At 40.0% G+C, this 23,922-nt stretch overlaps 1 protein-coding gene across 4 annotated transcripts in view; it reads right to left on the minus strand.

The window, feature by feature from the left end:
• CNKSR2 (connector enhancer of kinase suppressor of Ras 2) overlaps window positions 1-23,922 on the minus strand; it is a gene marked incomplete at both ends in the record, with an annotated part of 218,763 nt that overhangs the window by 172,092 nt on the left and 22,749 nt on the right. For all 4 annotated transcript variants that reach the window (XM_080614176.1, XM_080614175.1, XM_080614174.1 and 1 more), the window contains one exon: window positions 10,058-10,221. In XM_080614176.1, the coding sequence (XP_080470302.1) occupies window positions 10,058-10,221 (164 nt within the window). The remainder of the gene's footprint in view (window positions 1-10,057; window positions 10,222-23,922) is intronic.

Here is a 23,922-nt window from a genome sequence, read left to right on the forward strand (position 1 = left end):
TGTTACTACTGTAACACTGGAGCTGAGGGCAAAAGTAAAGTAAAAACAGTCTCTCCAGCCAGGCAGAGCAAATAGCAGTGCTAAGATCAATTTCTGCTACCCCTCTGGAGAAGGCAACCATGGCTGTACAAACTACAGAAAGTAAATGTTTATTTTTATTTGGCAAATGTTTATCATCACACACACAAACATTATTATTTAAAGAAGGAAAAAAATGGCAGCCTTTTGAAAAGACTAACATTATAGTCTAGATAGGTATACTGGGTAACAAATCATGTGTAAAGAAATGTAACTTCTCAGTTATGCCTGACATCTCTCAGTGATATGAGTAAAAATCACAAGGATGAAATCATAAGTTTTCTCTCTACTACAACTTTTTAAAAAGTCTTTTTCTTCTTATTCACAGACTGAATGCAGGATTTTTAGGTAATAGGATATGACTGCTAAGAAATGGACTTAAGATAACCTCAGACAAGCTTAATTCTGCTCTTTGCTATCTTTCAGTGCTTTCATCTTCCATATTAATTTTTCAACATCATTTCTGTATGTATTATAGCTTTTAAACAAGCAACTTGGACACAGTAAAGTTCACAGAGTCCTCAGTTCAGGGAAAAACTGGGGAAGATCTTAAGTGAATAATCAAAACAGCATCACACAGATACCACAGCACATGGCAGCCATTTCAAAACCATGCCTCAAAATTTGGGGCGGCCAAAAATTCACCAAGTTCCAACCTTTGTCTCCAAAGTTGTTTTTAAAAATAACAAAATGCATCTGAACCTCATTCTTGAAAACATTTGGCTGAACACATCCCACAAAGTATGAGGCAGATAGCTTACCAGCCCGAAGTTGCGAGCAACTGAGAACACAACTTGTCATATGGAAGGTGCCTTATGTAACTTCATACCTCATCAGATCTGCCTACAACATATATTTCTAACGGCCCTTCCTCCAGCATTATGAAATGCCAACACTAAGGTTATCTCTCTTTCAAATAGCACTGACATATGGGGTAATTTAGAAGTGCATAACACATGATCCTTACACATCTGTTTCATAAACATAAAGTAGATAAGAAGAAAAAGCCAGACAGCTCAAATGACACTTATCATTTACTGCAATTACTAAACATATACTGACTAAAAAGCAAATAGTTTCAAAGAGTACAAATATTTGTCCTAAATGTTTACAGAAAAAAACAACTCAGGTGCATGACTTACAGCCCTGCAGAACCCAGGAAAGATTCATAATCAATCATCATCATTATCTCCTTTCCTGAAAAATGCCCTTCTTTTTCACAGCACAATCAAGCAAAAAGCCAAGCCCTAGTCATGCTTTGTAGCACTAATAGAGCAATTACATAAACTATTCTTCTTACTCTTATTTAATCAGCAGACTCTTCAAGACCAAGTGCTCATTATTTTTTTGTTTTTTCCACTTTGTCATGTAATTTTGTCCCTAGCCAGCCAAGTGCTCTTATTTATTTCTCCAGAATTCAAACTATCAGTTACATATTCAGTTAAATGCATTTCACAAAGTCCTAAACAGCTTATCAGCAATTTCAAAAAAAGCAAAAAAAAAAAGTAGATCGCTATGAATACACTACCTCTTCAAAACATATTATACTGTAACAGCTCTGTTTATCCAGTCTGCTTTTGACCTAGAGGGCTGGATTTTTAAAGGTCCCTTCCAACCCAAACTATGCTGTGCTTCTGCGAACCTGGGTGTGTGTTTTGTACTTGCCCGAAACACCAAACAACCCGAAGAAAAAGAGCAACTAAGGAAATTATCTAGGATCCAAAACTGACTCCTGAGACAGTTAGGAAGAAGGACATTCACAATTTGCATGCAGACGTATTTACTGCCTTTGGCATACCACAAGCCTTTACTGCAGTTCTGTATAAAAGATCTGCTAACAACAGTAACAAACATTTTCAACATGATCTATATGAGCTATCAGAACCTCTTTAATTCCTTAGCTTTATTGATTTAGTGATGGACTTCAGGATTTCTTTCTCTGCAGTTAAGTTAGCTCAGGCTGAAGACAGGAAGGCAGATGACATACAACCAGAACTTTAACTTGCAAAGGGCAACAGCAGAAAGGGCAAATAATTTTTGTGCTATGAGCATGCAGAATATTAACAATAAATCCCAACTCTAGCACATACAAATCTCCATTCCAAAATGAAGTCTTCCTCATTTACCACCATGATGATTAAATCTAATATTCACTATTATTGACAAAAGTAGCTTTAAGATCTGACTAGTGATAAGGGCAAAGGAAAGGATTTCTATGTGAGAAATGGCAAGAAGATGAAATTAAGGTAAAAGGCATAATTCTTATGAGAAATCAAATCATTCATGGGTAAAGTAGGTCTATTTTTTACATTCATTTGCATATAAATGTTTTGTGTTAGTGGCAAACGATAAGTAATTTCATGCTGTTAGTGCACACCAATGTTTTCTCTACAAAATAATAATGCTTCAATCTTCTAGCTTTACAGATTCAAATACACAGTGTACAATAGATTCCTGTGCAGCCACAGCAGATTTAAATAACTAGCATGAAACCAGTACTGAAACCAGAATGCTCTACAAAGCAAAAACTGTTTTGGGTTTTAACAAAACTACACAAATGCAGATTCCCTGAACAAGGATTTTGCAAATTGACAGGGACTTTAATAATTTCTTTGTTTAAGGAAAACTTAAAATGTCCAAAAGTTATTTTGAAATTTTCTAAATATTCTTGTCTTCCCAGAACAAAATATTTTCCACTTTAAAGTCTCCTTTTTAAAAATATTTGAAAATGCTCAATGAAACTAATCTAACATTCAATGAAGCTAATCTAATCTTCACGAAAACAAAACGTACGTAATATTTTCGAAAAGTAAAGCAAAAAAATCCCTTCATGCAACAGGCCATTGTGGTGATATATCAGATAAACTACATCATTTGCTTAAAGATTGAAGAAGAGATCTTTGGCTGCGCAGTCTTCAGTCTTGGCATTCCCCAGGCAGTGAAGCAAAAGGTAGCATTTTCTGGGATAAATATATCAAGGAGACATAAAATTTAGAGTCCATGGACAGTCAGCAAAATATGGTCATACCCAGTTTTGACAAATGAAACTCTATCTCTGACAAGCAGATGATGGAAAAATAATTAGGTGCATTTCTTTGCTTTCTGCAGCACAGTCAGATATTTCAGGCACTACAAGACCTCCAGATGCACTCCAAACCTGAAGAATGATAGAGTGATGTGATGGTGTTATCTAAGTAATCAGTTCTTCAGTATGCATTTCTCTTTTCAAAAGCATCACATCCGTCTTTCCTCAATGTACTTTCTTTCGGCATTGTTGATTCACAGCCAGTTCTTAATGCAACCATCAAAGAAAAAAAGCTGATCACATTTTATGTGTGGTTCAAGGTCTGCTACACTGTTGTTTCATTACTGATTAAACGTAAAGCATTCTTAAACTAGCTTCACATCACACACATGCTGAAAAGGATTGTATTGAGGCTAGGTCTGGGTGGTAAACTTTATAACTGATGAACAAGTGTGTTTTTTATTACCTGGGAGTAGCCTGGAGAAAAAAAATAATACAACTTCTCCTGTGTCTCTAGAGCTGGACACGCAGTTTCTGAGTCAGTTTTCAACCAGTTTTGAGAGGTCAATTATTTTTTGAGATCTTATCAGCATGAATAAACATGCATGTCCACATCAAGCAGAAATGTACCTGTAGGTGCCACCAGTGGGATCCTGGTTTCATGTCCCCATTTGAATTGAAAGTGAAGGACAACAGATGTTCCTTGCTGCAAACAGAACAATTCTACAGGCATGTCTCTGTCATGGTTTCTCAAGCACCATTCAAAAACCATGCAACAAACTCTTATCATCAATGAAATACCATCACAGACCTCATTGCTTCTTTCTTCAAAGCACAGAGAGCATTTCATTTATCTTGCCCTTTCTGACATATGAATTTTATAAAACACAAAACTGCACTGAGGCAAGATAATCTATTGAACATGCTCCCACCTTCACAGACTGAAGAAGAGAGGAAAAGACAAGCCACATCAGTTACATGGCCCACTCCCTCCTGGAGCACATTCCGTTTCAGTGATGGTATGTACGCCCCCACCATTTGCTGTGAGTGTGACCTGTAACAGCAATAGCAGCTGCGAAAAATCTTTATTCTTCCTTCTCAGAAGTACCATAGGAAAAGAAAACCTGTGACTCTCACACTCAGGATGCTTGCTTTCCTGTTAAGAGCACGGTATGTCAGGCTGGCAGCCATGAGAGACTGTACTGAGATGGATAGCACAAGCCACCATTTGTTCTCTGATAGCTAACACTGGAAGCTATTGAGTATGTATTGAGTTCTGTCCAGGGGCAGATAAGGGGCAAGTGGAAAGTCTGTGGGTACGAATTAAGGGACAGGCTGGTACGGGTGATACAGTTGTGGGGGTCTATTATAGACCTCCTGATCAGGACGAAGGAGTTGATGAGGCTTTCTACAGGCAACTGAAAGCAGCCTCGCGACTACATTTCTTGATCCTCATGGGGGATTTTAACTACCCCGATATTTGCTGGAAGACTCACACAGCCAATCATTCACAGTCTAGGAGGTTCCTCCAGTGCATTGATGATAACTTCTTAATGCAAATGGTGGACAAACCAACTAGGAGAGGAGCGCTGCTGGATCTAGTACTTACCAACAAGGAGGGTCTGGTTGAAGTGGTGATGGTCAATGACAGCCTTGGCTGCAGTGACCATGAGATGGTGGAGTTTAGGATCCTGTGTGGGAGGAACAGAATACCTAGCAAGGCCACAATTCTGGATTTCCGAACGGCCAACTTTGGCTTCTTCAATCAATTGCTAAGGGAAGTCTCATGGGAAAGGGTACTAGGTGGTAAAGGGGCTCGAGATAGTTGGTCAGCATTCAAGGACCACTTCTTCCAAGCTCAGGATCAGAGCGTCCCAATGGGTAGGAAATCAAGTAAGGGAGTCAGAAGACCAGCATGGTTAAACAAGGAACTGCTGGGCAAACTCATGTGGAAAAAGAGAATCTATGGATTATGGAAGGAGGGGCTGGCCACTTGGGAGGAATATAGGACAGTTGTTAAAGGATGTAGGGAGGCAATTAGGACAGCTAAGGCCTCCTTGGAACTTAATCTTGCAAGTCGGGTTGAGGACAATAGAAAGGGCTTCTTCAAATACACAGGGGATAAAACTAACACAAGAGGCAATATAGGCCCACTGCTGAACGAGGTGGGTGCCCTGGAGACAGAGGACATAAAGAAGGCAGAGGTGCTGAATGCCTTCTTTGCCTCTGTCTTTACTCCTGCAGACTCCCCCCGGGGGCCCCAGATTCCTATAGCCCCAGAAGGAGTCAGGATAAAGCATGAGTTTGCTTTGGTAGATGAGGATTGGGTTAGGGATCAGTTAAGCAATCTGGACATCTATAAATCGATGGGTCCGGATGGAATACACCCACGGGTGCTGAGGGAGCTGGCGGAGGTCATTGCTAGGCCACTCTCCATCATCTTTGATAAGTCGTGGGAAACAGGAGAGCTGCCTGAGGATTGGAGGATGGCAAATGTCACACCAGCCTATAAGAAGGGCAAGAAGGAGGACCCGGGTAATTATAGACCGGTCAGCCTTACCTCCATCCCTGGAAAGGTGATGGAACAACTTATTCTTGACACCATCTCTAGACATATCAAGGATGAGGGGGTCATTAAGAGTAGCCAACATGGTTTTACCAAGGGGAAGTCATGTTTGACCAACCTCATGCCTTCTATGAGGAAGTAACTAGGTGGATGGATGATGGTAGAGCGGTAGATGAGGTTTTTCTTGATTTCAGTAAAGCATTTGATACTGTCTCCCACAGCATCCTCATAGATAAGCTAAGGAAGTGTGAGCTTGATGATCAGGTAGTGAGGTGGATCAAGAACTGGTTGAAAGAAAGAAGGCAGAGAGTTGTGGTCAATGGGGCAGAATCTAGCTGGAGGTCTGTGACTAGTGGAGTCCCTCAGGGGTCGGTGCTGGGACCAGTGCTGTTTAATATTTTCATCAACAACCTGGATGAGGGAACTGAATGTACCCTCAGCAAGTTCGCTGATGACACTAAACTGGGAGGAGTGGCTGACACACCAGAAGGCTGTGCTGCCATTCAACGAGACCTGGACAGGCTGGAGAGTTGGGCGGGAAGAAACTTGATGAAATTCAACAAGGGCAAGTGTAGAGTCTTGCATCTGAGGAAGAACAACCCCATGTACCAGTACAGGTTGGGGGTTGACCTGCTGGAAAGTAGTGAAGAGGAAAGGGACCTGGGGATCCTGGTGGATAGGAGGATGACCATGAGCCAGCAATGTGCCCTTGTGGCCAAGAAGGCCAATGGCATTAGAAGGGTGTGGTTAGTAGGTCAAGAGAGGTTCTCCTCCCCCTCTACTCTGCCTTGGTGAGGCTGCATCTGGAATATTGTGTCCAGTTCTGGGCCCCTCAGTTCAAGAAGGACAGGGAATTGCTTGAAAGAGTCCAGAGCAGAGCCACAAAGATGATTAAGGGAGTGGAACATCTCCCTTATGAGGAGAGGCTGAGGGAGCTGGGTCTCTTTAGCTTGGAGAAGAGGAGACTGAGGGGTGACCTCATCAATGTTTACAAATATGTAAAGGGTGAGTGTCAGGATGATGGAGCTAGGTTTTTTTCAGTGATGTCCAGTGATAGAACAAGGGGCAATGGGTGTAAACTGGAGCATAGGAGGTTCCATGTGAACATCAGGAAAAACTTCTTTACTGTAAGAGTGACACAGCACTGGAACAGGTTGCCCAGGGGGGTTGTGGAGTCTCCTACGTTGGAGATATTCAAGGCCCGCCTGGACAAGTTCCCATGTGATGTACTCTAGGTTACCCTGCTCTTGCAGGGGGGTTGGACTAGATGATCTTTTGAGGTCCCTTCCAACCCTTGGGATTCTGTGATTCTGTGAAGATCCATTTGTTGCTAGTGCCTATGACAGCAGAGGAATACCATGACAGACCACAGCCAATCACCCACCTTCTATCAAAACTCAATAAAGAACATCCTTTAAATAGTGCTATCAACCATAAATGGTTCCCAACTATTACTGTGGCAGGCAGTTTGTATATTTAGCACTGTTCAGTAGCCTTCACCTGGGTTAAGGAGGTCTCATGCTCTCACCATACCAGCCAAACATGCTTTTTCAGGCTCTTCACTTTCCTCCAGGAAGAAAATGTTGCCCCATCAACTACAGGCATGCAACACAAGCAGCTGGTCTGCCATTTGCCATATCCACAGATGTCAGGGCAGAAATTGCAAGTTTACACCATAAAAGTGCTGGGAAGTGGGGTGGGAAAAAAGCAGCTCTTAAAACACATCAGCTACCATCACTGCAGAAGCTTTTTTCATTGATGGCAACTCTGTCTTGGAAACTCCCCTGCAGAGCGCGAGCAGGAATGAACAGTGGGAGGTGGTTCTGTCTCCCTCAATTGCCCTCCCTGCCAAAAACTGATTAGGTGGCCACTCACTAACTTGGAAAGAATGGGGAGAATCATAGAATAGTTAGGGTTGGAAAGGACCTTGAGATCATCTAGTTCCAACCCCCCTGCCATGGGCAGGGACACCCCACACTAAACCATGCCACCCAAGGCTCTGTCCAACCTGGCCTTGAACACCGCCAAGGATGGAGCATTCACAACCTCCCTGGGCAACCCATTCCAGTGCCTCATCACCCTCTCAGTAAAGAATTTCTTCCTTATATCCAATCCAAACTTCCCCTGTTTAAGTTTTAACCTGTTACCCCTTGTCCTGTCACTACAGTCCCTAATGAATAGAAGTGACAATACTTTTGGTTTTCAATAATTGGTTTAAAATCAGAGATTTTGCTTGCAGTGCAAAATTAACATTAATATTCCTTCTCTGTCATGCACTCTCCATCTCCAGTATCCATAAATAGACGTTAACTCGGTCAGATCGTACACTTGTAACTCATGCCAAATTCTATCACAAAACTTCTGTCAAACACCAATGAAACAGAAATATTCATTTAAGTACCTTGCACTAGCAGTTATCCTACACTGGAGAGTCATTGGATTGAAGTTCTCCTAAACAATATAGTCAACATTAGAAGCTAATCAGAAGAATGGACAAGCACTAACCAGGACAGATACTTACTGATGCAGTAAGAAAAGGAAAACCTGTAAGTACAGGACTAGTATAGCCAAAAGAATTGCCTCTGAATTAAATTTCCTAAGAGGTTTATCTGATTAGTGAACAATAAATTCAAATTAAGTCCACTAAAATCAATATAACAATCACATATTTTTATCCCTAAGGAGCCATCAGGAGCCAATTCTGAGGCTGCAAAAAACCTCAGCTTATATTAGAAGCTGTGATCTCACACATGCTATTTTGTTTCAGTGATGAAGTTTTCTTTAAGACAAACTCAGAAAAGCAGCCAATGCTACCTGTGCAACATGGACCAGGAAGGTAGAGACTCGCTGCATGAATTAAGCATGCAGTGCTAACCTTCACTACAGATGCCTTATTTTATATTCAACCTAGTTCCATGCACTTTTGCCTAAGATAACAGAGCTACAAAGACAAGTTGTGTTTGTTTGTCTAAAGATAACATCTGTAATTATATATCCAGGGAAAAAAAAAGAAATTTCAGCTAATAAACAAGAGTGTTTTTTTGTGAAAATAGGTTATTTTTGAAAGAGCCATAATCTGTCTCCTTGTGTGCCGAGGAGGGATGGTCATCACTGTTCACCCTAACTCAGATTTTATCTCAGTTAATTAAAGTATTTTTCTTGTTGCCTTCTGCACTGTCTGATGAGAAAAGTATTTTGTGAATAAGTCTGTTCCCTTCTATATGAGTAGCTTTTTTTCTTTCAAGATTGCATTCTTTCCATTATTTAAAAAACAAATAGACGAGTTAACTTGCTGCACTGAGCCACTTCACAATGTTAGTAGAAATACTGCTCTAAAGAAGAGAACCTAAGACGTGTTTAAAACCAAATGTCTTCCTGTATGGAAAAGCTTTTCCCCCTCTATTTCTGCATTTCTTTTTTTTTTCCCCCCTCTATTTCTGCATTTCTTTTTTTTTTTTTTATCTTCATAACCCCTCACATCTGTCTCCTAAAGATGCAACATCAGACTATTCAGCCAAGCTGCTGCATACTGAAAATCCATAAGCCTTCTTCTGAAGGGCCTTTCAGCCTACCATCTTTGATTGCCTCTACTGGGATTCAGCTTTCTTAAAGCTGCTTCTAAGCCTTGGAAAAGCAACATGCATTAAAAATCCACAGAACACCACTTTAGGCAGTTAAGTACATCTTACCAGAGTTGTTTACAATCCTTCCTACAGTGAAGAATGCAGACCGTGTGCCCAAGCTATCACTAATGTTTACAGGCACACATAAAAGGTTCATTAAGAAGAGTGAAGTCAGCACCACACCTCTCACCAAGGGAATAATCCCAGTTATGCATGACACAACCTGACTGAAAAAAACATTACCAAAATCCTACTGTATGCTCCACCAAAAACATATGTATTATTTACATATAATTATTTCAGTATTTAATCCTTTCTACTGTGAAATAGAAGCAGCCATGTTTCAGCAAACTCAGATTATCACCTAAAACATAATTTGCATGTATCAGTGAAAAATGACATGGTTAATATCAGGACATTTTGTTTGTAAAGGGCAACCAGCACTCAATTACTACATTCACATATATAACTGTTTCACATTCCAAACCAAACCCAGTCTAGTTTTTTTCTGATTTCAGATAAACTTTTCTTCTATAAAGACAGATATACAAGCTTTAAATATCTGATACCAACGCATTTAAAAAGCTCCATTTTATTCGTAGATATTGCTCTTTATCTTGTCTCTGGTTTAAAATGCTGAATTGCTCATACGTTATGTGTCAGGAGTTTAGATAGTGTTTAGGACTAGCAATTTGAATACTGTGAATTCACAAACTGTGAACGTGCACTGTTCACTGCCCCCCTGTTTTGCCCTAAGAAGTTTACCAGTGCGCAGAGCAAGTCTACTGCTTCCAAGATAAGTTCCTGATGGCCAATTCGTGTGACTCCAAGATCTTCAAGTTCTTGATGAGTAATGCGTAGTAGCTGGTCACCACTAATCTTCTCTCTCTCAAAGTTCTTTATGTATTGCTGCAGGCAGTCATCAAGACCTGCAGAAACAGGGTAGAAGGGAAGACAACAGTCAGCAACATTTTGTACTGCCATGGGAAGTAAAAAAGGACTGAAACCAAAAATCAAGAAAACAGAGAGTACTTGCCCTATCTTGAAGAGAAGTATTTCAACATTACAAAAAATTAATGCTACACAGAAATCTGAAGATTTGGAGAGCTATGGCAGCCATGGCTTTTCAACCTGTGGAAGATACCAACCGTTCTGGAATTCCAAGAAGAGCCCTGAATTCTTTTAGGATAGCGCACTGTGAATGCCTATGTGGCCATCTCTAATAACCGGTATGTTAGCAATGTCTCTATCACATCTGGGACGGGAGAGGAGAAGAGGGAACAATGGAAGGGAGAAAGACTATCACCCTTCTCTGGTTGCAGCATATCAACAGATGTTGTTAATTATTACAGCACTGCAAGAGACCGGAAACAAAGGAAAGTGTTTCTGCCAGAGACCAATTCTAAGGAAATAATGAGAGTGTGAATATGCTTAATGCCATACATCCAGGAATTATTAGCTGTCAGTGTCTCTTAACCTCACTCCTACAGTACCATGGAAGGTCGCATGACAAGGAAGGACTGCTAGAGATGCCAAGAAGACCAACAGCATTCTGGCTTGTGTCAGAACTAGTGTGGCCAGCAGGGCCAGGGAAGTGATTGTCCCCATGCACTCAGCACTGGTGAAGCTGTATCTCAAACGTTGTGCTCAGTTTTGAGCTCCTCACTACAAGTTAGATATTGAGTTGCTGGAGCATGTTCAAAGGACAATGCAGCTGGTGAAGGGTTTAGAGCACAAGCTGTATGAGGAGCAGCTGAGGGAACTGGGGTTGTTAGAACTGCTTGTTAATCAAAAGTAACGTTTCACTGTAAAACAACGCAACATATGCATAATCAGTGTGATGTACAAGAGGAAGATCTTAATTTCTCTCTTTCTTAGACACCATTGCTTCAGAACATGTCAAAGAGCAGGAGTCCTACATATTCCCAAGGCATTTCAATGGAGCCCTCTATTCATCCAAATGCTACTGTCTCTCTGTTATGTGCTAGGCAATGATCATCATTATCAGCAGACAAGCAGCAGTAAAAATCAGGTATTTTTTTCTGCCTGACACCCAATAGTAAGGCCATTTAAAAAGTCCTAGTGCTATAAGAACTGATTTAGACATTTAAATTTAGGTTGCAAAACGAAATAATTTATTTTCCAAATCTTCTTGGATCCACTTTACTTGCTCACAAACACAAGATACGATTATCTTGAATTATCTGGTGTGAACATTCTTGATTTATCCATATTTCTATGTACTTTCTCCCAAAGCCCAACTTTTCCGTCTGTTATGTTAATTGCATTAACTGTTTTACAAGGAGTCCCATGTATAATGGCATTTATTTTTTGAAAGAAATTGAATACGCTTGACAATACATAAAACATTTTATCTAAGAATGTATTAAAAATAGGCCATAGATGTTCTTTTGCTAAATGACTATAAAAGAAGGCAGTAAGTACTTCTGATATTCCTGAAGTCCCACACTGCTTACACAGACTGCTGAATGAGAATAATAACGTTAAAATATTCAACATCATCAGGTATCAAAAGATCTCAGAGCTAAGAGACTACCAACACAAATCCGGAATATGACATGACAGATGCATTTAATAAACATTGACAGTTAATTCTAAATAAAGCCATTATTCTTCCACTTCTTGCTATCTATGTTTTTGTTGTCATTCAGATGTAATCTAGATGGATGCATATAGTTCATATAAGGTAAGAAAAAAATTTAAGACAACAAAAATACTACTGACAATTGCTTGACTCACCGATTTTGTAAAAGCTACATCCAGGAAAGAACAAAATAATTCAACCATAGATTGCATGACATTTTCAGAATAGCTTACCACAAATACTTCCCCTCGTTCCCTAAATAGAATATCCTTTTAAAGTAATTTACTTCTGCCATTCTATTTCTTAATTAAAGAGCAGCAATTGTTTTTTTAAACAGAACTGTGCACAACTAGGAAATAATAATAGTTCAAAAAGAGCGGCAGCATTCCTCACCCACACCTTTCATCCCAGAACCATGGCAGACAGCCCTGTTTGCCAGCAGCTGGCCAGCCGCTGTTGTGTTCAGATCAACACTAGGGGAGCTTCAGGGAGAGGGCGTTCCTGGCTGATGATGCTATTTAACTTGGGACAGGACAAGATGTTTCAAAAAAACATCAGGTGCCTGAGGTTCATAGAAACACGCTGGAAGCTAGTGGGGAAACCTCAGCTTTCTTAAGAGCACTGTGTCTTTTATGATATTCCTCCAAATCCAGCATCCACCAAACCTCAATGTAGTAAGAAATTTTTCTAGCTGTCAAGGTCTGATTCGCTTCTACCCTCAGATGCCCTAATATCAGAGGATGTCACACAACCCATGTACCACAGGAATCCCAGCAAATAACTCATTTTTATGTACTATTCCTTGTTCCTGGCTACTGGTGCAATTACAGTTACTAAGCATCTAGCAGTCCTGGATATTCAAGAACAGTGGCCTCTGTCCAAAAACCAGGTTCATTATGATATTTGGCTTGCATAAGGCACCACCAAACAGATTTTGTGATGTCAATACACAAGTAACAGTCTCTTATTCAACAACTCTGCTCCTCACCCAAAATAACCCCAAGATTTATGTAAAGGCACAGATGTTCCAATAAGAAGAGAGCTTAATGTAAAACCGTATGATGGAACTCCTTTTTAGACCTACTATTTAAAATAAACACGATATAATGTAACTTTTTTTCCTTAAAAGATTCCTCTTTTTCTATAGAAATAACACAGACCTCCAAGAACACTAACCACTCAAGAAGCACCTCCCTGCCTTGCATGCTTTCCACCTGAGCTTATCAACAATGCTATTATCAATGGGAATGTTGTCCAGATCCCCCTATATGCTCCTGGCTAGTTTGACTGGGGCCCAGAAGAGTATTTAAGATGTTAATGCATTGCACATCTTTGTCAGCTGGCATACCCCTGAAGTGTCATGTACAAAGGTGTACTATACACTGCATTAATAGAATATGAGCAGCTCTCTTTATGAATTTTAAAGTAAGATCTACCTCATCTGTGAGACTAAACAAATTAAAAACAGTAGCAAAAGTAAAGAAAGCACTTCCAACAGAAACCGCTCAGGAGAGTCAGTGATTTTAACATTAGAAAAAACTTCTCTAGAAAAGTTCATTTCACAGGTAGAATATTCTGGAGATTGGGGTTTTTTTTCCTACTCCACATTGAGTTCTACCTTGTGTGGGCCAAGTCAGAATTCATCAAATCATTAACAACATTTAATGGCTCACTGATACAAAATTGGGCATATTTCTATGTAATGGATTCTTTTTATTACAACAGCACAGTAGAAACTTAAAAAGAAATGATTAATTTTATTTTTATACTCATATGATTTTCTGGAATAAGACTGCATGATGCAGCGCTAGCCTCCAGGGAAATCTTCCACACTTGCAATCTTCCAACTAATACCACAACTGCACACTTCATGATCTCCCTGAGGTATTGTCTTATTTTGAAGTGTGTAACAGGTTATCTTTTGAAATAAGCAAACCAACAAACCACCCTGTAATTCAATGTCAGAAAAAGTTATGCACATATGTGCTGCTTCAAACTCAAAAGAACCTCTCCATTAAATATATCCTGAGGTTCTGATCCCACAGTCTGTTCCTCCTTTGCAAGCAGTTCAGTCTTTCCTCCCTCCTCTAGGAGACTAAAAAGTATTAAAATAGCCTTTTCTATGTCTAGATCTGAATTATAATTTCTAATCAGCTGCTCAGATATACATGAGAAGATACAACTCCAAAAATACTGGCAAATAGGTAGAATATTCTTCCCCAGATTGGTGGCAAGAGAATTTTTCCTTACAACTGGAAAACTACTGTGAAAATAAGAGAGTTTGTATCCTTATCAGCCTTCTTTTCCATTTGAGGTTAATGGAAAGATGATGAGCATTACAGGTTTAACTATCATACACAAAATTTTGGAAAGGGAGTATATTTTTATGCTCCCCTGGTAAATCAGAATGAGGCTGTAAACTGACAACTTGCCTTGGCAAGTCCTTGTTCTGTAAACCCAGCATTACTGAAAAGCAATAACACATAGACAATACATGGAATAATTTTGCATGGGAGGCAAAGAAACACAGCTTTCTCAAAAAACAATGACAGGTTTGGGGTTTTTCTTTAAATATAAGGCAAATTCATCTTTTAATATGAACACAAAGAGTATGCCCTACCTGAATGCCATTAGTTTCACACCTTAACAAATACAAATTCAAGCAATGGACTGCAACGTAGAGTTTAACAAGTCATTAAAAAATACAATTGCATTAGAGTTTAATATAAACTGGGCATTTATGTAATGCTGTCCAATGACTTTTCAGGTTACAAACTATTATTTACAATATTTTTATCTGAACTAGCATGACAGAAAGGACCACTAAAACATTCAGTGTTCAGAAAAAAAATCACGGTTGTTTTCTCCCAGCTCACCACTAAATATACATTAAATTTAAGCCAACCATTCTTAAGGATTGACCACCTTTGAAACTCCATGAGTCTACTTATGTTTCAAATGTTCAACTGTGTTCCTGATAAATTAAAACACTGTGCCACTACTTATGCATTTGCACCTAGGCTTCATTAATCCAGAGCTGGTAGGCTACTAGCCTATTCACTTTATTTATGCAAATACGCAAGCTTTGCCTATGTCAAAGATCAAGACAACCAAACAGAAAATTTTTCCCTATCTTCCACCTCAACCAGACAGCTGCTTGTGGGCACAGACACTGCAGTCAGCCCAGAGTGAGCAACTCTCCCAACCGCAGCAGCTCCTATCTGGGATACACACTCACATTTCCTCCCTAGGTGAACCAGACCATGAGAGGGGAGGCCAGGAAAGGCCAAGTTTCCCACAGTCTGTACGTAGCATTTGGAAACTCTCCATATCCCTCAGTCTGAATGTCACCACGGAAACTAGGAGCAAGCCAAGCCAGCTGCTTTGCCACCTATGAGGCAAAGATATTTCTCCTCTGCCCACATAAGGGATGCTCATGTAAGGGATGCTCACTGCTTCAGGGTCTTCAGCACCTCCTGGGCTTCATATGTGACAAACAGATGCCACAGTTATCAGTGCCAAAAGACAGAGCAAAGAACAGAATGTTTTAAGTGTGGTAGATGGCAAATGCCTACTGCAGAGAGGAAGGCTGAAAAAATGTAGTGCCCCATCCCAGAGGAGCACTGCAGGAAGGATGGCAAAAGAAACACCAGAAGCAGCTTCGGGAAAAAATTATATTTAAAAATTTGGGGAGAAAAAATAATTGCAGGCCACAGATTTATGAATGGGTAAAGGATTAAGGGAAAAAATAAAAATAAAAAAAAAAAAAAAAAAAAAAACAAGAAGAATTGCCAAATGCCTGGATTACGAAAGACCAGGACAATCACTTTGTGCACTGTTATCTGCAATTTCAGGCAAAAGCCCTCTAACTGCAAAACACATTTGCCCTTCACTCTGTAGAATTATTTTCTTTTGCTCCCCACCCTTCCTCTCTTTCTCTCTATATATAAGTAAAAAAAAAATCCAAAATATTAAAAATAAATATTAAAAATTACTGAGAAGATCCAAATAATTATTCCGGGGAATAATTCCGGGGAATTACAGACCAGTCAGTCTCACCCCTGTGCCTGGCAAAATCTTGGACCAGATTCTCCTGGAAGAAATGCTAAGGCACATGACAAACAACAAGGTGCTTGGTGCCAGCCAGCATGGCTTCACTAAGGGGAAACCCTGCCTGACCAATTTGGTGGCCTTCTATGATGGGGCTACGAAACTGATGGACAGGGGCAGAGCAGTTGACGTCATCTACCTGGACTTGTGCAAAGCATTCGACACTGTCCCACATGACATCCTTGTCTCTAAATTGGAGAGACATCAATTGGATGGGTGGGCCACTCACTGGATAAAGAACTGGCTGGATGGCCACACGCAAAGAGTTGTGGTCAATGGCTCAATGTCCGGCTGGAGACCGGTAACGAGTGGTGTCCCTCAGGGATCGGAGTTGGGATCGATCTTGTTCAACATCTTTGTCGGTGACATGGACAGTGGGATTGAGTGCGCCCTCAGCAAGTTTGCCCATGACACCAAGCTGTGTGGTTTGGTTGATACGCTGGAGGGAAGGGATGCCATCCAGAGGGACCTTGACACACTTGTGAGGTGGGCTGATGCCAACCTGATGAAGTTTAACCATGCCAAGTGCAAGGTCCTACACCTGGGTTGGAGCAATCCCAGGCACAGCTACAGGTTGGGCAGAGAAGAGATTCAGAGCAGCCCTGCAGAGAAGGACTTGGGGGTGTTGGTCGATGAGAAAATGAACATGAGCTGGCTTCAGTGTGCACTCGCAGCCCAGAAAGCCAACCGTATCCTGGGCTGCATCAAAAGGAGCGTGACCAGCAGGTCCAAGGAGGTGATCCTGACCCTCTACTCTGCTCTCCTGAGACCTCACTTGGAGTATTGTGTGCAGTTCTGGTGTCCTCAACATAAAAAGGACATGGAACTGTTGGAACAAGTGCAGAGGAGGGCCACGAGGATGATCAGGGGACTGGAGCACCTCCCGTATGAAGAGAGGCTGAGAAAGTTGGGGCTGTTCAGCCTGGAGAAGAGAAGGCTGCGTGGAGACCTCATAGCAGCCTTCCAGTATCTGAAGGGGGCCTACAAGGATGCTGGGGAGGGACTATTCATCAGGGACTGCAGTGACAGGACAAGGGGTAACGGGTTCAAACATAAACAGGGGAAGTTTAGATTGGATATAAGGAAGAAATTCTTTACTGAGAGGGTGGTGAGGCACTGGAATGTGTTGCCCAGGGAGGCTGTGAATGCTCCATCCTTGGCGGTGTTCAAGGCCAGGTTGGACAGAGCCTTGGGTGACATGGTTTAGTGTGGGATGTCCCTGCCCATGGCAGGGGGGTTGGAACTAGATGATCTTAAGGTCCGTTCCAACCCTAACTATTCTATGATTCTATGATTCCTTCAAGCCTAACATGTGTATTCATAGAATATACATGTTTTCATGTGCAGTTTAGGGTAGATGTATTTTTTTCTAGGAATCTTCGAATGTTCATAGTTAAAACATTAGCTGAGAGGTACGGCTAACCAAAAACTACACTTTTAGACAATGAAAAAACCCCACAATATATATAAAAGACCACTTTATATACAGTGGATACATGCTACTTCATCTAGAAAAGCATGTGAAATATTTAGAATGAAGAGCTCAAAGTACAGAAAAAGCAAATAGAAGAAGCAGCAACGTAATCCAAATTCAGCCTCTCCTAAAGGTATAAATGCTGATACCCTGGCTACTAGACCACAGGTACTGTGTACAGCAGTGAGGTAAATGAAGAAGGCATCACACGGGGCTCCTGAAGAGATGCACGAAATGAAGAACTGATATAGAAGTATATTTTAGACCTTGTTGCTCTGTTCTTCTTAAGGTCCTTGCCAGGAGAAGGGCCTGTAGTCAAAGGAAAAGTCAGTGGTGAACAAGGAGATGGCATTATGCCAGGTGGGAACTTGAGAGTCAAACAGAGTATTAGTGACAGCGGTAGGTTGAAACAGAAGTTTGAGGTGAAAGAAGTACTGTCTCGAGTCACTGTGAATTCTGTAACTAAAAATCAAATCCTGTTTGAGGGTTCTAACTCTAAAGTGTCTGCTGTTTCTGTGCCTACCAATATACTATTTTCATGATCATGAACTCTTACGAGACCTGGATATATTAATAGTATGACCATGCTGGTGATACATGGCAATTTTGTTCATCGGAAAACTGGAAACATATCAAGACTGACTTGATCATACATGGCTCATCAAAAGCCCTATTTACAAAGAATTTCACACTGACCAAATTTTACACGGGTTTTCTTGAAAAATGAAAATGAAATTTAAATAAGAAGACAGAGAGAAAGAAAGTGTACATGTAGTCTAATTACAAACATAATTTAAAGATACACAAGACCAAACTGAGTGCAGTGGCCAAAATATTTTCAATAAAATCAGTTCTTGCTGTTAGACTACTTATAATCAGGGCTTATTATGGCAATTTAGACTTGTTAATTACAAGAATAATATCCAAAGTGTTCTGTTTAGCTGTTGATAAATGTAATCATTCATATTTCTCTGGATGCTTTTTGTTTCCATTATACCCATCTGTACAGCAAAGCCAAATCTTTACACAAGTACATACAAGTTTTGCAAAGTATCTGAAATCTTAAAACACGGATAACACTGCAACAACCAGTGACGAGCTTGATTTCTATGAAATCCAAGGATCAGTGTCCCTGATTATCAATATTGTTCTCAATGTAAAGGTTATAATTATTGTTATATTTAGGACTCATTATTGGATTACAACAACCACATTGTTCAACTACAGCTGTGGCCTTTGCACACAAAAAATGCTGAAGTGCGCTGAAAAGTTAGTGTGGTTGATAATGGCAGCGGAAATCTCTCACTAGTGAAAGGGAGTGGAGCCAAACAACCCACAGCATCACTAAATATCAGGAATCCCTCAAATGAAGCTAATCAAAGGAACGCATCCATTTACTCCTGATAAACACTGCCATGTCTAGCTGCAGGGGCCTAGGGTAGCCACAATGCGGACAGGATGAAAAAATGTGCCGTCACTTGCATAATTCAATGTATAAAATGACAGATTTTAAACTCAGGGTTGGAAGTTCAGCACAACTTGGGAGGAACCTAGAGATAAAGTGGAAATATCTGAACTGTAATTCCACCCCCCCCCCCTTGAAATCCCACTTGTATTCTGAAAAAATAGATATTGGGGGGGACGAGAGTGTGTTTAAATATTGTATTCTACCAAAACCAGAAGTTCTCCGGTAAGTTGTCCAAGCATTATCAAGATTATGAGACTATAAACACTGAATGAAGTACTTCCCTAAAATTTCAAAGAGGAAATATCATTGTCTCAGTTTTCTCCCTACTTAAATCTCAGCCTTCATGATTTCTGAAGCAGCTTTAAGGCCATGGAATATACCATCAAAGCTTTGCAAAAAGCAAGAGGGGAAAGTAGCATTGTCACTTTACGTGTAATAATGTATTTTTATGATAACATAAGAATCCAGCCAGTCTAGTCTTATTCAGAGCTCCATGATGCTAGAGATTGTACAAAGTAATATACAAGGAGACACTGTCCTGACACATGACATTAAAGAAATTTCTGTTTCTCGATAAAATTCATGCTGGCTAGCTAATAAAGGCAGATCCCTCAACAGCTACTTTTATTTCTACTCTGTTTGTTTCACTTTGCAGTTTTCACACTCTCACAATCATTCTCCTTCCAATTTTTCACATGCATGCCAGTTTGCAGAATACCTCAGGAAAGGGAAGCCTTCTTGGGTCCAATCAATGTTTAACATCCTTCTCAAAGTTCTGCTCCAAATATCGCACATAAATTAGAATACATTGCAACTATCTTATCATATAAGCATTTTTCTATCAAGACTACAAAATTAGGATTCTAAATACCATTAACTGACATGCATTTGGTTTGTGTTGCATCAGATACTTTTTTTAATTTTAAATGCTACCATTTCTCTTCTCTAAAATGACTCATTGTACAACATCTGTCTGCATCATTAACACTATAGGGATTTGATGTTCCCTAACAACTTGTTACCATACATCAGACTATAAGGAATAACTTTATTAATAATTGTTTCCCGTAAAATATAAAGCAATTTATGAATTAAGAAATTAAATCATTATAAATTAAGAATTTATTTATAAAGCACAACAAAAAACTTTTCTCAGCAATGCCCTTTTGACTTCAGAGTTTATGGAGATTTCTCTCTGTACCAGCACAAAGCAACTTACAAGACAAAAACACAGCTTATCGCTAAACATAGTATTGTGGTGCCTGCAAACAAAAAAACTACATCATTGGTTTACATGGGGAGAACAACTGTCCATCTAAAAACAGGGTGTGGCTTTATTACTTTTCCAACACATCTCTCAAGCAAGCAGGCACTGCTAATGATATTAAGATAGGCTGAAGTGAGTACCATCAGGTTCAAGCACACCAGCAATCAAATAGTGCCAGAGCTGGAAAGGGCTAGTAAGGGCACAGTCTACCCAAAGAAAACCAGCCCTCCATCTGTCCCAGCCCTGGGGCTAGGGTTGCACGTTTCCGACCCCAACAACTCCAAACCATTTCGTATTGCACAGCAATGACAAACTACCAAAGTCTCAAATATGACTGTAAGCATTGCAATTCACCACCATTTCCCCTAAGGATGGGAGGCGTTGTCTGAATAGGCGTGGTTTTTGCTTCTTCAACAGTTTAGAAGGGGCTATAAGGCTGAAACACTCTCTCAGGACTTGAGATACAGAAGTCTTCATTTTCCATAGCTTTTCATTGTCTCCCATGATTATCTGCAGCTGTGCTTCACACTAGCACATATGACTACAGGAAGTGCAAAGCCATCAGATATCCAAGCCTACAGCAGACAGGCAGAAGAGAAAGTTTCTTCAAACTCCAAGTGAACTCCCTCCTGTTCATTCTTCCTTCTCACACGCCCATGCAATTCCCAGGCTTGAAGCTCTCTTTAGCAGAAGTTCGCACAATTCAGCACAGTGTGAGATTTGGGATGGTTTTAGATTTGTGGGCAGAAAAAGCTGTGCATCCCCCTCCACATGACAAAGAAACATCTGTAGCTTAAAATCACTGGTCAAATACTTTGATATGTGTAGGAGTGTCTTCAAGAAGAAAGAGAAAGCTACAGTTCTAATCATCACTTCCATCACTTCACATACCATGTCTCAGTAACCATCCCACCCTTCTGTAAAATACAAATTAATCATATATTAAAGGGGAAAAACAAGTGTAATATGTAAGACAGTCAGAAGGTGTTTATTTAAGACAAGCACACCCCTGACATTAACCAAGTAAGCAAATAGCTACTGGTTGTTCTTTCAAATGCCTTCCCATGTTTGCATTTTTACAGCATGCTCCAGAGCAGCCACATTGAACACACTGTTGTTGCCACAAGAAGGGCATTCCTCTTCTTCCTCCCTCACAAGGGCTAATATATGCTAGTACACAAAATAGTCAAATAAGCACTGCCACGGGCTTTATTATAGTTCTTCACCATGAAAAACAGCTTTGCTGTAAAAAATTTATTATGCCAGAAGGCATCCATCCTTTCAGAGCAAGCTGGAACATTATGTCACAGAAGAAATAATACAACAGTTGTTAAAGCCTTCCTTTATCTCAGTACTTTCCACTGTCTCCCACCCACTGGAGAAATCTGTAAAGGGTTCAGATAAGGCTTCAAGATTTATTTGGTGATACCACCACACAGGGTCTGTGGATTTCATGCAGCCCAGCAGCATGGTTAAAAACAAGGCAATTCATTTTGCAACACGAGTAAATCCTCAGTTTTTGCTACATTTACATTGAACCTCTCCCTGGAGCAAAAGTGAACAAGACACTAGGCACGAATGCGAGTGCCTATATGATGGCTTCCATCCATGCTCCAAATTATTCTTCCTTCCCCTACATTTGATTTTCCCTCTAATACCACTAAAATCATCCAGTGTTCACTGGCTTTATCTGCCTTCTCTCAGGAAGGGTTCCAGAATTAAGAGAGAAACCCTAAAGACATCACCCTTAATTGGACAGAGTATGTTCAAATAACTTTATAAACAGCCCTACAAGTACAGCTTCATTATAGCCTGACATGCGCAGATCCAGTGTGTATTAAGTTTAAAACAGTTCAGTTTTAAGCTTCTTGGGTAAGACATTCTGCTTCAAACTATATTCAACGTAGAGAGCTCTACATAAAAATACATGTAAAGACAAATTTAGCTGCCCGCTCTTCCCCACTCTCCCTCTTGCTCATTAGAAGAGAACACATTCCATAATGTAAAATCTACCATATGAACCCTAAGCCTGTAAAGTGGGAGTGCAATCCACACAACTAGAGAATGGCAAAATAAATTTGTCATTTTTTCTATTTTCTTTGGCAATAGACTTTTTTGAATACCGTTATTAGCTTTGCATAAATTGTAAAAACAGTTGGCTTTTCTTTTTAATCTGTTGAAGTGACAACCTAAGTTACACTTTAGTCAGTTTCTCATTTTGTATAATCACTTGCTCATGCAATTTATCCATACGAGCACAAAGCAGTAACTAGGAATTAGACCCTTCAAAGACTGAATTAATCCACAGCGACATATTAGTCTCATTCAAGTCTCGTTAATGTTATATCCCCAGGAAAGAGAAATGAATGCTCACATGGAAAGTAGTGTGTGCACGTATCACACAAAATCAACAACAATTTGTTTTTCACTAGTAAGTACATAGCACTATATGAATTATATGAAATCTGTCCCTGAAGCTTCTTCCCAAAGGCAGGATGAGGTAGGTACTTCATTAAATATTAGTATTACACACTACACAGATTTGTGCAAAATGCTGCCGTTTAATGCTACTAACTCTTCATAATGCACACTTTTACACACAATTACTTCATCAATTCAGAGGCTTAATGCCAGCCAACCCAAAGAAAAACCTGAAATCCCCATGCTTTGCCTCTGTTGCAGGCAACATAGAGAGCCATCGGTGGGGAGGTGGGAGATGCACACCACACTGCTTCCCAAGCAATTCATGTAGAAGGAGGCCAGAAACATCACAGTAAACGCACTGTCAGTGAGATCTCTACTCATGACTTCCAGAAGGCAGCACAAGGTAAAGTGATGCTCTCGTGTTTTTATTAGCCGTACTTACAAGCAGCCTTGCCCCAAACCACACATGGCAAACTAAATCAGAGTTGAGATTTAACTGAAGCTGCAGTTCCACAACCTCTAGAATATTACTGCCATAGCTCATGAGATGAAAGGGAAAAAAAAAAAAAAAACAAACACAACCATATAAAGTTTTACCACTGAATTAATTTTGAACTTTGATTTCCTTTGTGTGATCTTCACCTTTTATTCTGCAATATCCTTGGCTTGTAGAACTAATTTCTTGTATCAGTCAGCACGGGATAGTGTTCCGGTTATGGATATTCCTGCCCATTTCCACAACACATCAGCAGAAGGTAAATGCTGTTTAACACTTTCTGTGCTAGCTGTACTTTCTGTGCTCCAACTGTAGTATATGCCTTGGTCCGTTACCTCCTGCTAAGTTAAGCATTGTTTACTTTACTGTTGAAAAGTGATGAAGAGGATGTATTCATACAGCAATGCTAAGTATTGTGATTAGCACCTCATCCAGACCTCATCAAAAGCTGAAAGAAAATAACAGAGGCAAAAAATCCAAGAAAATGTCTGAATTTTCACTCTGCAGAGTTTAAGAGGCCTTGTTATATGCACTGATTATGTTACTGTATGAGAGATTTCTTATTCCATATTTATTCTTAAAAGCGTTCCTGAAACATAAGTTAGATGCCATTTCAAGTAGTTGTGAAACCTGAACAAATTAATAATTACTATTTTGATCATAGCAATTCTGGCTGACTTTGCATGCCTTCCATCTTATTGATAAAGACTGAAGGAAAAGACTGTCCTTGTTACTTACCACAAACTCCTTTGGTCTCATTAAGAACTCATTAAACATGGTTTCTTT

The sequence above is a fragment of the Psittacula echo genome (genome assembly GCF_963264785.1).
Source record: "Psittacula echo genome assembly, chromosome: 3".
Lineage (NCBI taxonomy): Eukaryota > Metazoa > Chordata > Aves > Psittaciformes > Psittacidae > Psittacula > Psittacula echo.